Here is a 15,437-nt window from a genome sequence, read left to right on the forward strand (position 1 = left end):
CAAGTCCCAAGACGGCCCGCAGCTATACCCGCACGGACGAACGAGCCGAGCCGGGGTGAGGTCCCAGACCGAGCCCGAGACAGGCTCGATCGGCTCCGGGAGGGCGCCGGGTCAAAGCGGCTGGAGCAGATCGCTCATGGCCGCGACCGATGATGAGGATCCTTCCACTTCCAGCCTCCATTAATAATTGCGGTGCGCGGCAGGAGAGAGACGGAGCTGAGCGGAGCGGAGATCCACTCCACCCGCACGGCCCAGCTCATCATTTGCATCGCTGCGCTGCCCCAGCCACCCGTCCCTCCCTCCCTCCCTCCCAGCTGACTCCCCTCCCCCTGCCTATTTATACACCCGCCACCGCCGCATGCCATTGCCATCGACCGACCCCCAGCTCTCCCACCTCGCCGCCATCCCTCCCTCCCCCACTCCGGCGTCTTCCTCGTACGTACCACGGCAACACACGGCGGGGGGAAGAGGATGATGATGCCCCAGAGCGGCGGCAGCCTCGATCTAGGCCTCAGCCTCGGGCTCTCCTCCCAGGGCAGCCTCTCCTCCTCCACCACCTCCGGCGCGCTCTCCCCCTGGGCCGCCGCCCTCAGCTCCGTCGGTGAGTCGCCGCCCCACCTCCCTCGGACGTCGCGAGAGCGATCGAGACACGCGGATCGACGTGTGTGCTGACGTCGTGCGCGATTTTTCTGATGATGGTGACGCAGTTGGGGGCGTGATGACGAGGAGGGACGCGCACGCGCAGCAGCACGGCGCCGCCGCCGCGATGATGGATCCCGACCGCGCGGCGATGCGCGCGTCCACGTCGCCCGACAGCGGCGCCAGCGGGGACAACAAGAGGGAGCGCGAGCTCGAGCGCACCGGCTCCGGCGGCGTGCGCAGCGACGAGGAGGACGGCGCGGACGGCGCCGCCGGCCGCAAGAAGCTGCGCCTCTCCAAGGACCAGGCCGCCGTGCTCGAGGACTGCTTCAAGACCCACAGCACGCTCAACCCCGTAAGCCCTCTCCATTCCTCTTCTTCCACTACTCCTCTTCTCCCCGCCGCCGCGCCATGATGATCCGTGGGCGAATGAAATAGCTGATCGAGATCTCCATCGTTTTTTCCCTCCCCAGAAGCAGAAGGTCGCCCTGGCCAACCGCCTGGGCCTCCGGCCGCGGCAGGTGGAGGTGTGGTTCCAGAACCGCCGCGCCCGGACCAAGCTCAAGCAGACGGAGGTCGACTGCGAGTACCTCAAGCGCTGGTGCGAGCGCCTCGCCGACGAGAACAAGCGCCTCGAGAAGGAGCTCGCCGACCTCCGGGCGCTCAAGGCCGCGCCCTCGCCCGCCGCGCAGCACGCCTCCCCCGCCGCCACCCTCACAATGTGCCCGTCCTGCCGCCGCGTCGCCGCCGCTAACCACCCGCAGCAATGCCACCCCAAATCTAACGCCGCCGGCAACGTGGTGCCCAGCCACTGCCAGTTCTTCCCGGCCGCCGTCGAACGGACAGGGCAGAGCACGTGGAACGCCGCCGCGCCGCTCGTCACCAGGGAGCTGTTCTAAGGTCGAGCGGATCGATCTCGCAAGGCGATGGATCGACCGATTGGACGGTTGATTAGAAGGCAGGACAAGCTCTGATTAGGATCTCGCAGGTGGCGGTCGCAGTAATTAATTACGATTAATCAGGAGAGGAGATTTTCTTTTGGTTTCCTTTTTTTTCTTTTCGTTTCGATTAATTCATCAGCTGGGTTTCTGAAAACGACGACGACGACGACGAAGAAGAATGAACAACAAACAAAGATGGCTGTCTGCTTTTTCCTGGACGGCGTGTAAACCAGTTCACCTAATCTGCTGGTTGGTGAAATAACAGCGTGATTGATTGTACTAATTGATTGGTGAAGAAAGTTAATGGAAATCAAATCTTTACAAGTTTCTTGCCCAACAAGAGCATCGGCAGCCATTTCTGTCGATCAATCATTCTTCCTTTCTTAAAAAAAACACTGCTGCTGTGTAATCTGCACATCTGACCTAACATCTTGCTTCCTGTTCTTCCAGTCCCAACCAAATCTTACTACTACTCCTACAGTGACACCTGAAACTGAGCATCGGCATCCATTTCTGTTGATGAATCATTTCTTCCTTCTTTTTTACAGTATACTCCACTGTGTAATCCACGCACCAGACCTAACATCTTGCTTGCTTTTCTTCAGTCCCAACCAAATCTCACTGCTACAATGACACCTGAAACTGAGATTAGGCGACGGCGATGCACGATTCAATACGGTTTCAATGAACAGGAAAGGTTGGTAGTAACTGCAGATAAAAATATGAGCTAGCTCGTGTTCTTTAATCGAAAGCAAATCTGAAGATCAGTGACAGGTTAAAGTCGCGGTCAGAGCTTTAAGTGGGGTGATTAGACTATGATCCTGCTTGATTGGGTTTGGCCCGGGGCAAGTTCTTTTCAACCGACAATTGTATCTTTACGCGATCTGCAGGGATCAAAGTTAATTGAAAGCTTGCCTCCAGCTTTTCAGTCTTCCCATGAACAACTTGTGCTGCCAATCAGTGGAAGAGGGAGGGCTGACCTAACACAACTACTGTACTCAGGATGCCAAGAGTGCCTAGAAACAGAAAGAAAAGATCCTATTTGGAACTCGCGTAGTTTTTGAGATACCTACGAGAGTTGAATTGTTTCCTGTTAAATTCCTGCGAAATTAGTTTCCATGAGAATCCCAGGTTTAAAACATTACTACCTAGCGTGTACCAAAGCTGTTCTTTGTGGCTTTAAGCATTTAACCATGCCCATGCAGCTGATTTGTTCACTTTTACTGTCTTCTGAAAAGTTATTTACTTTACTTTAACCACTGTTTCATTGTTTTAATATTTTGCATCCATATTGAAACTGATGCATGTTATTATGAAAGGTTCACCTGTCCCCAGAATATTGTCAATACCTACTCCATCTTAGTTGATCGACAGTTTGCTATCGCCTTTTATGTTGTGCTCCTCCTCAACAACTGGTAGCATTCCGAAAGAGGACAGTCTAACTGAACATGGCAACTCTTCCTTTCGTGAAAATAACTGCGTAAAACAGCAGCAATATGCACAACTCAAAGCTACCGTCAGGATCAAATGATGAGTCATGGTAATCGCTAATCGGTATTAACTACTGGCATACGAACACATTATCTGCAAAGGAAAGGATAAAAATGTTTCATTAAGACAGCGAGGTAGCTATATATGCTATCAGACGATTTTTTTTTTTACATTTTGCTTGAGCTGCATAACCTAGAACCCTTTCTGGAGACTACTTCCCCATAAGATTTCAAAAGGAAAAAAAAAACTGACATCTTCATTGGAAGAGAAGTCAGCAATTGCTCCAGCAAAAAAGGATGCATCACTTGCTTTTCGACCTCCAGTCCATGATTGCAGAACGAAGAGAGTGATTTGGTATCAGGCTCTTGTTCGGTAAACGCAGGTTGGTCATCGGGGACGTGTCGTTCGTACTCAGCCACAACTCAATCGCCTTACGATCATAGGTGTAACCATCTGATGCAACATATGGATCCATCATCACTTCCTGAAACATTATTGGAGAGAAAATATCTCAGCAAACGTCCTATGAAATGTCCACTACAATTGACAAAGAGAAAATGTCAATTCCAGACCTGAAGTATGGGGCAAATGAAATGGCTTGGAGGTGCCGTGTGACCCTGAAGAACAGACTCTCTGGCCTTGGTTGCAACATCCTTCAGTCGCTCCAGTATCGGAAGAACATGCTCATTCAAGTCAGGCCGGTCTTTACGCCTCATTTCAGAGCACTTGAGTGCCAGAGCAGCCAGTTGTTGTGTCTCATTCAAAGGCCACTGCCCAGCAGATGCATCAAGTATGTCAACAAAGCAACCATCCTCTAGTGCGGTCTCCACAACATGCGCAAGGCCCATCGGTGATCTTGCTGTCAGCAACTGCAAGATCACAATGCCTAGCGCGTAAACATCGGATTTCATGGATAGCACACCGGTCCTTTGGTATTCTGGGTCAATGTAGCACAACGTGCCCACAGGTGCAGTGTTCTTGATCATTGTAGACAAGTACTGGCCCATGCTTGGAAGCAAAGTTGATAGGCCAACATCACCTATCTTGCTAACCAAGTTCCTGTCGAGCAATATGTTTGCAGGTTTCAGATCACGGTGGATGATAGGCTCTGGTTTGGAACTATGAAGAAACATCAGAGCAGTGGCCACCTCCCAGGTTATTCTGAAACGGTCAAACCAGGTCAATGGTGGCGTATTATTCCTGCGTTGCAGCATGTCATCCAGGCTACCATTTTCCATGTACTCATAAACCAGGCAACCATGTTCAGGGCATGCTCCAAGCATCATCAGCAGGTGAGGGTGACGAATTTTACCAAGGACCTCAAGCTGAAACAAGATGAGTTGATGCCTTTAGATTGTGAAGCAGTTTATGTCAGGATGATGACGAGCAGATCATAATCGATGCAAACACTAATCAACATGCAACATATGTGATTACATTTACACTAATCAACATGCAATATATGTGATTACATTTACAAAGTTAAGAGGAATGTTCAGCAATTGTGTGATACAGGGAGAAGGTTTTTACTACTATTCATATAAGTTGCACTTTGTTAGGAAAATGAGAATACCTCCTGCTGTAATTGCTGACTTCCACAGCCTTCAGGGGAGTTCAATACTTTGACAGCTGCTACTGTATGGTGAAATTTCGCCTTGTAAACGGTGCCATATGACCCCTTACCAATCATGAGAGCAGAAGAGAATGATGACGTTGACGCCTGAATCTCCTCCCATTTATACCTATTATATTCATCATAAGAGCATCCTGCAATCTTCTTTCCTGTTTCGTTCTCATTAGCTTGGTCATTATAGCTGTGTTTTTCTTCAATTTGATCAGAGCATTGCTTAAATTCAGCTTCTTTCCCTGCTTCGTGTTCTTCCATCTCCTGTTTTCTTACCAATCTTCTTACTCTGTCCTCTGTCAGTTGAATTTCTTTAAGCTTGATTTCATCTTCAATGTCTTGAGTGCGCAACTTTTTCAGCTATTAAGAAAGATGCAACATGAAAACGTTAGACCAATTATGTTATATGACTTTTGAATACTGCCTACGATGAAGGTTCAATGACAGTACTTCTTGACTGGTGTCAAATGATTCGTGCTGAGAACATTCATGAAGCTTATGAAGATGTTGTAATTTAACCCTCAACCTTTCAATCTGAAGCCTGAGATCATCCTGCTTAGAAGAAGTTCACAAAACACATTAGTTTCTTTTAATTTGATATTTTACTACTCTCTCCGAGGAAGAATTTACTGTATTCCCTAAGGTGTGGGAATACCTGATCATTAGAATGGTGAACATTTTCTGAAATTTCTGAAACTGATGCCTGATCAGAGTTATCAGGCAAATTATCTCTGTGGAAGCTCTTGTACATAGAATTTCCACTGCTACCACTACTGAACTGCATCTCTGATACGATTGAGTGTGAACTTGTCAGGGCTGTGTCTTCATTGCAAGAGACCTCGCTTGCAACACTGCCTGAGCTAGCTCTCCTGTCTGACAACTTGTTTATGATTGCCAGTGCTTGGCTGCGCTGCAATGGCAGGGAAGGTTGGTGGAACGATACATTTGGTGTTCCATATGTGTCTCCCCATTCTGTAGTTGGTAGAATGATTAGTACACTATACTACACTAATACAATAATGTAAATAATGACATGCAGCTCTGAGCTCTCCTTCGCATCCGAGAAAAAAATATGAATAATGTAAATAACAAATGCCCAAATGCATCGCTCTCCTGAATGAAAGTACGTCACTTCTGATTGAGAACATTTTAATGCAGGGTGATTAAAATCTACGAATATGATAGATACATTCATAAAATAAATTCCATCTTAAGTACGAGTATCGCGCATCGTGCTACAGTCTGTATGTTTAGACTTCTACGTTTTTTCCTTTTTGTTGTATAGCTCTGAGCTTTCATCTTGTTTTTAATATAATCGGCAGCTCTCCTGCACGGTTCGTTTCCAAAAAAAAAAATATTTAGATTTTAGAATAAAGCACTTCGAACAGTACCAGAAATAAAAAAATTTTGATATCCAGACACCAAAGCATACTGAACCTCAATATGCAGGCAGAAACAAAACTGGCAGTTTTCTTAAGCGACATAGCTCTAGAGAAGTCAAACTCATCATATTCAAACAGTAGCTTTTCACATTAACATTAAATTGTGTACTTGTATATTACCTGAAGGTGCACAGGAGGAAAGACTTCTAGAACTAGGAGAAGAAACAGTTGAAGAAGATATGGATCGAGGTGTTTCAACAACGTCAGATGTAGCTGAGCGCACGAATGTAAGTTTTCCTTTTGAAATAACATATGCTGTACAGAAGCTCGGAGTGGACTCAGAGATTTTGGTTGCAGTCTTACTTCCTTTGAGTTTCCTGAAAAGTAATGCATCTTAGAAACACTTAGGTTGATCATTTTTAAACTGTCATCTAAGTTACCTCAATTCCATAGTTTTTATTACTTTATTTGCATGAGGTGTAAGGATTCAGCATTCATGGTTCAGTTTTATCACCGCTCTTTTTGGTGGACAGCTATGGTTTAACAATGGCGGTAAAACAAGTCAGTAGTACACTCCTCACATATCTGCCCTATAGTACTCATGCCCTTTAGTTGATTATTTGTCCAGTTCACATTATTTCTTTGCCAGTTTTCTCAAAACTTGTATGATAAGGTACTTGTATAGAACCCGCAAGTGGTGTAGGCCAGTAGATGGGACAATAATTAAGACGGCATGATCATCCTACCAAAATCTTTGCTTTTCTCAAGACTTCTTAATCATAATAGACCAGCTACCAGCATAACATTTATAGCCTTTGCACTACTTTGTTCAATTAGTCAATCTTATTAGCATGTGACTTGTTCATAAATCATAATCACAGGGAACACTAATGCACATGTACTAATACTGAAACTTCATACCAGGTTTAGTGTGGATAGAGTATCATGTGTCAAATGTTAGCACTGACCTCACAAATTAGATTTTTTCATACTTGAGTGCTGGCTCCTCTTATTCACTTAATCAAAATAATGACTATAGGACTGGATAACATGCATATACGGTCATGTATATATTGATCAATAATGTGCAGTAAAATAGCCATTTGTTGAAATAAATACCAAACATGAACTTACCTTCGGAATATATTCTTTGATGAAGAACCTAAAACTAATTTGGAAATATTGAATTTTCCTATTTCTTCACTTATTGCAGCAGCAACATCATCTGATTCAAGTAAAACAGCTTCAGCTTCTACCTGTCCACCAGATATAGAATAAAAATATGTTATTGATTAATAAGTTGTTCAAGGACAAGTGATCTCAAAACAAAATATTAACTGCAGGAGTGTAATGCATATATTATGCAAGCCAACCTTTTTCTGAGCACACATCTTCTTGAAAGGAAGAAGCATATTGCTCGCTTGCCATTCTGCTTCTTTCCTGTATGCAGATGCTACGTCTTCCCGTACTTGTGAGATTGGGATAAAATTGCCCACTAATTAAAGGAGAAAAAGGAACCAGTTAGTACTCTAATGATTTGGAATCAAAGCAATAAACAGGTACAGTCATAATTACATATTGTTGGCACCTACTCGTGCAGAGGTTCTCGAATCATATGTACAAGGCCACAAAAGAGGTTCTGGAATCATACAGCCTAATTGTGCAGTGCGTGGAGTTCAGTTGCCAGTACATAGTTGGTGTGGTGTTGCAATAACGAAATTTGTTCATAGCTGGTGCTAATGGTTAGCAGTGGATTAAGCCTATCTACCATGCATGAATGGATACCTAATAGACATTTTGGGTACAGTCCTTACAGAAAAGGTGGAAACTGGGTATCCTGGATAAACTAGCCAGTTCATAAGCTATGTCCTCTTCCAACACTGAAATAGCGGGTATTGGCATCGCAATATATAGTTTGCATAACAAATAAAAATCTGAAGGCTTATTCTGTTACTTTATCCCACATTGCAATGGAAAGTCCACATACTGTGCGTTGACTAAACATTTTTAATCAATTCACTTCTACGATGTAGCATCCAATTAGTACCTCCTCCTGTTAGAAAAAAAATCCTTAATCACAAACCATATCTCCTCCCGATTTTTCCTCTTTTCTTTTTTCTTTAAAAGACTAGTAGAACTTCACACTAAAAATTCAGTTTGATACAAGAACTGCGTTCTTCCCTGAAGACCGCATGAACTGCTACTGCATGTATAGGAGGAGGAATTGCTGATTACAGTTGAAATCAACCAGGGAGAAGATGGCTCACTTGGGGTGGGCACCATGGTGATCGCCGGGCGCACGTGGAGGATCCGGAAGAGGACCTTCCCTTCGGGGACGAACTTGTCGAGGGCCCACTTGAGCGCGTGCCTGCTGCTCCTGCTCCCGCTGATCGCCACCGCCACCGTGCTGAAGGCGGGGGCCTCCATTTCCTCCATCTCGCCGGCGGCTTCCTCGATCTCCATCTCCCCTTCCTTGTCCTAGGCACTGTTACAGAGGATCAGTCAGGGGAGAAAAAAAATAGTTTCCTCCCCCCGCCTGGCTCGTCCCCAAATCAATCCTTCCGAAAAATACGCAAGGAATTGGAAATGCAAAAAAAAAAAACTCAGAGAAACGGTGGCAACTCCGAGGTGAAGAACAGGACTGGAGTTGCCGCCTTCCGTGTGGCGGGGACTCACTGAAGACGACTTGTACAACAACAACAACAACGAAAAGGCAGCATCTCGGAGGAGAATCAAAGGATAGAATCTTGAGGGTCGAGACAGGTTGGTACGTACCTCGGAGGAGCCATGGCGTCGCGAGGGGAGGGTGAAGGGAGCCCGCGGCGGAGTCAGTCAAGAGGAGCCAGCGTGGAATCAGGGACCGGCGAGGGAGGTGGCGAGTCGGCAGGTTCGGATCGGCGGCTAAAGGCAGCTCTGCAGTTAAGTTAGTTGGTAGGAACCGAATAATTACACGCGGAAAGGAAGCGTCGTGTGTGGTGTGTGTAGACGAGACGAGGCACAAAATTTGCCGGGCTCACAAGTTAGTTTCAAAAAAAAAAAACAAGTTAAGTAAGATCATTTTCAAAAAAAATTAAGATCATTTGAAAATGATCTTAATTTTTTTATAGCATTCGTCGTCTTGGATATTATGAATTTAAAACCCGCTGTCTTTTGGCGGTCAATTTGCTTTGCTGAGGTCCTGTCCGAAGGAGTTTCTGAATATATAAGCATACATATGAAATACATGCTCAGGGATATTAGCCAAAAAGAATATATAATCATACATCATCTCGTCCTGTTGCGTTTTGTTTAATTGTTTCGGGACCCCTTCGTGACCACGGCGATGACAGACATGATTGGCAACTCGCTTAAATTCTATTCAAATGCAGCAGCTGCCTTGACCAGCAGCCTTCAGATATTCCAAGAAAGATACCACACCATGGCATGAGCCAAGTGAAGTTGGATTCAGAGTTTCAGACGACCGCGAAGTCTACGCGAGAGGAATGGGACAGCGTCGATTGCTACCAATGTTCTCACGGGTCACGGCCACGGAGCGATTGCTTGGAAGGCTGGGCAATGGATGGCCTCGATTTGATGGCGAGGTTTCAGGTTTGGCAGGTCCGGCGGCGAGCGGTGGGCAGCGACCTCGTCCTTGGCTCCTTGCCCAGGCGCTCCGCCGTCGTCGTCGACGACGACCCCGCCGTCGTACCTGCACCACGTAGACCTGCTGGCCGCCGTTAAGCTCGTCGTGGAAAATTGTAGGTCTCACAGGATTGCCGCTGTGAATTACTGTTACCAGGGGTATTTTCGTCAGCACGCAAATTAGAATTTTAAAAGATTGTTACAAATTTTGCAAACAGTTGGTCCATTATGTGCATTTTCAGCGTGAGAAATGACATGATTAATTTTTTGTTTCGAATACTACCTTTTTAACACGACATTGATTTTGGAGCGACCACACGAGCAAGCGAACAAGGGGCCCCGCGAACAAGGTATTCCCGGAAGAAAACACAGTCGTTACCTGGGCCGGTGACTGAAGTAAGCGAAGGCCCGGGGATGTCGTTGCGTGCTGGGAGCCCGGAGCGAAAAACCTCATTGTGGGCCGGCAGCCCCCACGGGCCACGTTGCGGTCGAACGGCCCATTTCGTGAGGGCCGTGGCGTGGCAAGTTCGGCCCGTTATCTTTTTGGGCAGTCAGGCAGCTCAACGGGCTTGACGGTCCTCTAAAAATCAAATGGGAATTTCAGCCCAAAGGGGGGAGGGCATATCAAGAGCGGGCCCCACGGCCCCATCCCACCACAGATGCAAGCCATTTTGCCTTGCATGCTATCCTAGGCCTTGTTTAGTTGCGTAAAGATTTGGGTGTAAAACACTGTAGCACTTTCATTTGTATTTGATAATTATTGTCCCGCCATGGGTTAACTAGGCTCAAAAGATTCGTCTCGCAAATTACAATCTAACTATGTAATTAGTTATTTTATTTAGCTACATTTAATACTTCATGCATGCGTTGAAACATTCGATGTGATGGGGAATCTTGTAAAGTTTTGGAATTTTGAAGGGAACTAAACAGGGCCCTATCCTATCTCATCAGAGTTGTTAACGATCTATCCTGTCTCAAAGCAGAGGAAACGCCAAAGGATGTCGGGCCAATTGGTTCCGGCAGTCCGGCGGCACTCCGGAGGTCGTGAGTTCGATCTCCGGAAGGGGCGAATTTCCGCCTCTTTTTAAAAAAACCCCCTCACCTGCCTCATGTCCAAAGTACTGTGGAGCCCGATCTAACTCATAAGGCGACGGGCCCCCATGTACGGGTGAGGCAGAGGTTCGGGGTTTTTTTTGCCTGATGTGAGAAGGTCATTCAGCAAACCTCTTCGTCTACTTTTGGCTCCACACCAGAACAACACCAAGAAGCCAGTACGCCGAGTATTTGGCGCCAGTGTAGCAACAGTCCAAGCATGGAAAGGCAAAGCTCCCAGCAGACCAGCACCTACCGTCATGCCTGCAGGGACCTGCGGACCAAAAAAGTCCAGAGGAACCTGTCCAACCACTGCACCTGTAGCCATGTTCTTCTTCCACGGATCCACTGGAACCGTATGGTTTCGAGTTTCTAATGGAAGCAGAGCACAACGACGCAGCTGAAGAATGAGGGTTCCTGGTGTGGGGCAGTGACAGCGATTCGTGTTTTCTGAAACCCAGTTTCAGAAGAAGAAAAAAAGTGCATGGTACTGGACTACAGGTAGCCAATGCATTGTTGTCCTTGAATCTTACCCAAAAAAAGGAACAATGTGTTATTGTCCTGTATAGTTGAATAATCATAGCTTAGATAACATCCAATGAACATTCAGGTAAGGTGGCCGTTCTCCCCTGCGTCTGCAAGTGGATGATCTTGACGTTCGGGTAGCCTGTCAGCGTACCAATAATACTCTGTTTTTTATTTGGTTGTTCTACTAATGAGAGAGTGATGAGCTTTTGAATCTTTCCAATGCAGGGAGAAGAGTGTCCAGGAAGCAAAGCAATCCTCTGGCCTGGCATTCATCTTCTGAAGTTTTGGCGATTCAGAAACATGTTCGGTCTGCGTGTCACACTGTCACTAGAGACGAATTCCTGACAAAATTCCCATGCCCCGTTCCGAATTATCCGTAACAAGATTCAGGGCAAGCCATGTTGCACGCGAATAACAAAGATTGCGCTTGAAATTAGGAGTGAATAGAACGATCTGAGAAGAAAATGGGCATTTCTTTTCCTTGATCTCTTTCACTCTGTACAACAGACTGACAGAGGAGGATCCATTTCCCCGATGAAACTCTCGCTGTTCTTCGACCTCCCGCTGCTGAAAGTGAAAACCCATTTCGCAGCCTCTTGGGGCTTGCGCAATTACAGAGATTTACACGGATCATGCAAGGAGAAGCAGAGAACCGGAATCGAGGTCAAGACAGGAAGCAGGACTCGAATCTACAGAGAAAGAGCGCCCTTTCTCCATCCAAGGAGGAGAACCAACACATTCAGGGCGCGCGGCGGATCGCTGACATGTACAAGAGGAAGAAGGTCGTCACGGCATGACGGTGGCGGAGTCGAGGCGGTCGAGGCGGCTCCAGACCTCGCCGAGCGCGGGCGGCGGGGCCCGGCAGGCGACGGCGAGGAAGACCCGCTGCAGCGCGGCGACGAGGCGCACCATCCGGCGCGCCGGCGCCAGCAGCAGCGTGAAGGGCAGCACCCAGATGCCCAGCTCCAGGATCAGCATCCCCTGCTGCTGCTGCTCCTCGAATCCTGGCAGCTTCCAGCTCCAGCCGCCGCCGGCCGACCGCTTCTCGCCTTCTCCCGCACGCGCTCGCTCCGTCCTCGCAGAAATGGGAGCTAAAAGGGCAGGTCGATGGCCACCGGTGTCGTCGCTGTGGGCATGATGGCGGGAGCGCGATGATTGGCGCGGCGGGGGGGGGGGGGGGGGGGGGGGGGGGGGGGCGGCCCCGGTGGTCGGGCAGAGCAGCAGCCCTCGTCGGATCGGATCGACAGACAGGCAGAGCAGACAGAGTATATAGGATGCTGCTCCAGGTCGCCGGGGAAGCAGCTCGCGGCGACGTGCGACCTGCGCGCCTTGGATTGGATGATTGGAATGGGATGGATCCAGCCACACATGGCCGGCCCTGGGGGCGTACAAGTGCCACTCATCACTTGGAATGGTAGGTCCCATCAGTCACTTTTTTTTTTATTTACTCAAGGTTCTTTCGATCTTTCCGTCTTTGCCGACGATGTCCCTGCCCCGAAAGGCCGAAACAAACTGCCAGCTGAGCTGACCAACGCGGCCGCGGGTAAATTGTACTTAGGCCCTGTTTAATTTCCAAAAATTTGTAACTCTTGGGGTTTCACATGTTTGCTAAAAGAAAAAAATGTGACAGTACTTAAAGCGCTACAGAACAACACTTGGGTTTCACATGTTTGCCCCCTCTTGACTCGCGAGGAGATATATGAGTTTGTAACTCTTTGGCAGGAAATCAGATTGTTGACACGAGATGAAGGAGCTGACGACGAGATCATTTGGAGATGGACAACAAATGGGGAATACACCACAAGCAGCGCTTACCGCATTCAATTCATGGGCCGCTTTAAAAAAATGTTAATCACTCCAATTTGGAAGGCAAAAGCTGAACCAAAATGCAAAATTTTTGCATGGATCCTCCTCCACCGTAAGATACTCACTGCAGATAATTTAAAAAGAAGAGGATGGCCACATGATCCATTGTGCAAATTGTGCAACTCCGCACCTGAAACGTCTCCTCATCTTTGCAAGGATTGCCCCTATACAAATGTAGTTTGGACATATGTAGTCAGATGGCTTGATCTTCAACAATTGCCGCCTAGTACCTCAACAAGCACAGTTTACTGACGGTGGAAAAAGTGCCGAAAAGTTTTTAGTAAGGAACAAAAATCTGCTTTTGATGGTCTCATGATATATTTTTGGTGGAATATCAGGAAGGAGCGCAATCGACGAATTTTTCAACAAGAGTCGGAAGAAGTTGTAGATGTGGCATACCTTATCAAAGAAGACATTCATCTTCATCAGGCAGCCACCGGTCTAAGAAGGAGCTCTTGACCATCCCCCTAGTCATTGTGGGGTTTCATTGCTTAGTGGTTTTTCCTACTGTTTTTTTCCTACAAGGAGCTCTTTGTTTTCTTTTTTGCAGTTGACTGTAGGTTGAAAAGGCTTTAGTTGTGGTGGGTTGTAAGTTGTGTTTGTATCTCTTTTTTTTCTCCTTCTAATAAAAATTACGGCAAATCTCTTGCCGTTCTCTTCAAAAAAAAATCCCAAAAGTTTTCAAGATTCGCCGTCACATCGAATTTTTGGACACATGCATGGAGCACTAAATACAGTTTAGAAAAATAACTAATTACACAGTTTAGCTGGAAATGATGAGATGAATCTTTTGAGCATAATTAGTTTATGATTGGACAATAATTACTAAATAAAAACAAAAGTACTACAGTAGCCAAATTCAAAAAATTTCACCAACGAAACACGACCTTAGGCGTGTCCAGATCATCTTGCCAAAAATTTTTAAAAGGAAATCTTGCTAATTTGGAGTATTAAATAAAATTTATATATAATTTTTTTGCACGGATAGATTATAAATCACGAGACGAATCTAATGAGTTTAATTAATTAATAATTTGCTAATAGTTAATATATCATCACTGTTGCAAAGCATAGGTTAAGTAGGCTTATTAGATTCATCTCGCGCAAGAGGTTTTGTAAATGAATTTTATTTAATATTTCATTCATGTATCAAATATTCGATACGAAATTTTCGAGTGCAAAATTTTGGCATCTAAACACAGCCAGCCGATATTTTAAGAAAAAATTTAGGACCTCAGTTCCTTCTCCCATGCAGCCCGGGAGGAAGACGAGGCAAGGGGTCCGATCCTTATCTGTCCGTCGAGACGGTCGATACTTACAGCACTGTGTGCTTGCCTGCTTGGATAACGCATGAGAAGGAGGTGACAAATGGCCGGCCCTGGGGACGTACAAGTGCCATCCATCACTTGGAATGGCAGGTCCCATCAGCATCTTTTTCTTATTTACCGAGGCTGCATCTTTTTCTTATTTACCGAGGCTGTGTTTAGATCCCGGAAAACGGGTAGAAAAAGTCACATCGGATACTGTAGCACATTTCATTTGTTTGTGGTAAATATTGTCCTACTATGACCTAACTAGTCTTAAAAGATTCGTCTCGCAACGTACATCAAAACTATGCAATTAGTTTTTTTAATTACCTAAATTTAGTACTCCATGCATAGGTCATTTGCTATATTTAATATTTCGATGTGATGGAAAATTTGGAGTTTTTGTGCGATCTAAACACACCTTGAGCCCTCTGTTTATTTCCCACCCATAAACTCGTAAACACAAAAAAAACATCACATCAAATGTTTCGACACATACATGGAGTACTAAATGAAGTCTATTTATAAATTTTTTTGCATGGATGGGCTGTAAATCGCGAGACGAATCTAATGAGCCTACATAATCCATGATTTGCAACAATGATGCTACAGTAACCATCTGCTAATTATTGATTAATCATGGATTAATTAGCATCGTTAGATTCGTCTCGCGATTTACAATCCATCTGTGCAAAAATTTTTATAAATAGACTTTATTTAGTACTTCAAATTAGCAAGATTTCATCGAATTTTTTTTCGTAAGGTTCTTTCGATCTTTCCGTCTTGCCGACGATGTCCCTACCCCGAAACATACAGCCAACTGACCATCGCGGCCGCGGGTAAATGTATGCCTGCCGGTCTTTTTTTTCAAAAAAAAAATTAGTGGGGACCTGAAAGCGAAGTTTGAGTGGGGAGCTACCTTTCAAGTTCATAATGTTAAGAAGAC

General features: G+C 46.1%; 2 protein-coding genes across 2 annotated transcripts; one reads left to right on the plus strand and one right to left on the minus strand.

Moving 5' to 3' along the window:
* Positions 1-355: 355 nt before the first annotated feature.
* LOC120670672 (homeobox-leucine zipper protein HOX2-like) lies at positions 356-1,911 on the plus strand. The gene is made up of 3 exons (XM_039950828.1): positions 356-601; positions 708-994; positions 1,113-1,911. Exons 1-3 carry the CDS (start codon positions 472-474, stop codon positions 1,536-1,538), a joined length of 843 nt encoding a protein of 280 aa, XP_039806762.1. The 5' UTR covers positions 356-471; the 3' UTR covers positions 1,539-1,911.
* Positions 1,912-3,105: 1,194 nt separating this feature from the next.
* LOC120670669 (U-box domain-containing protein 35-like) lies at positions 3,106-9,008 on the minus strand. Its single transcript, XM_039950824.1, has 10 exons — positions 8,853-9,008; positions 8,345-8,562; positions 7,451-7,572; positions 7,212-7,333; positions 6,258-6,454; positions 5,351-5,667; positions 5,146-5,247; positions 4,645-5,055; positions 3,644-4,396; positions 3,106-3,555 (listed from the first exon to the last, which is right to left on the minus strand). Exons 2-10 carry the CDS (start codon positions 8,538-8,540, stop codon positions 3,373-3,375), a joined length of 2,403 nt encoding a protein of 800 aa, XP_039806758.1. The 5' UTR covers positions 8,541-8,562; positions 8,853-9,008; the 3' UTR covers positions 3,106-3,372.
* Between the last annotated feature and the right edge of the window lie 6,429 nt (positions 9,009-15,437).

This window comes from Panicum virgatum, chromosome 4N, assembly GCF_016808335.1.
Source record: "Panicum virgatum strain AP13 chromosome 4N, P.virgatum_v5, whole genome shotgun sequence".
Classification (NCBI taxonomy): Eukaryota; Viridiplantae; Streptophyta; class Magnoliopsida; order Poales; family Poaceae; genus Panicum; species Panicum virgatum.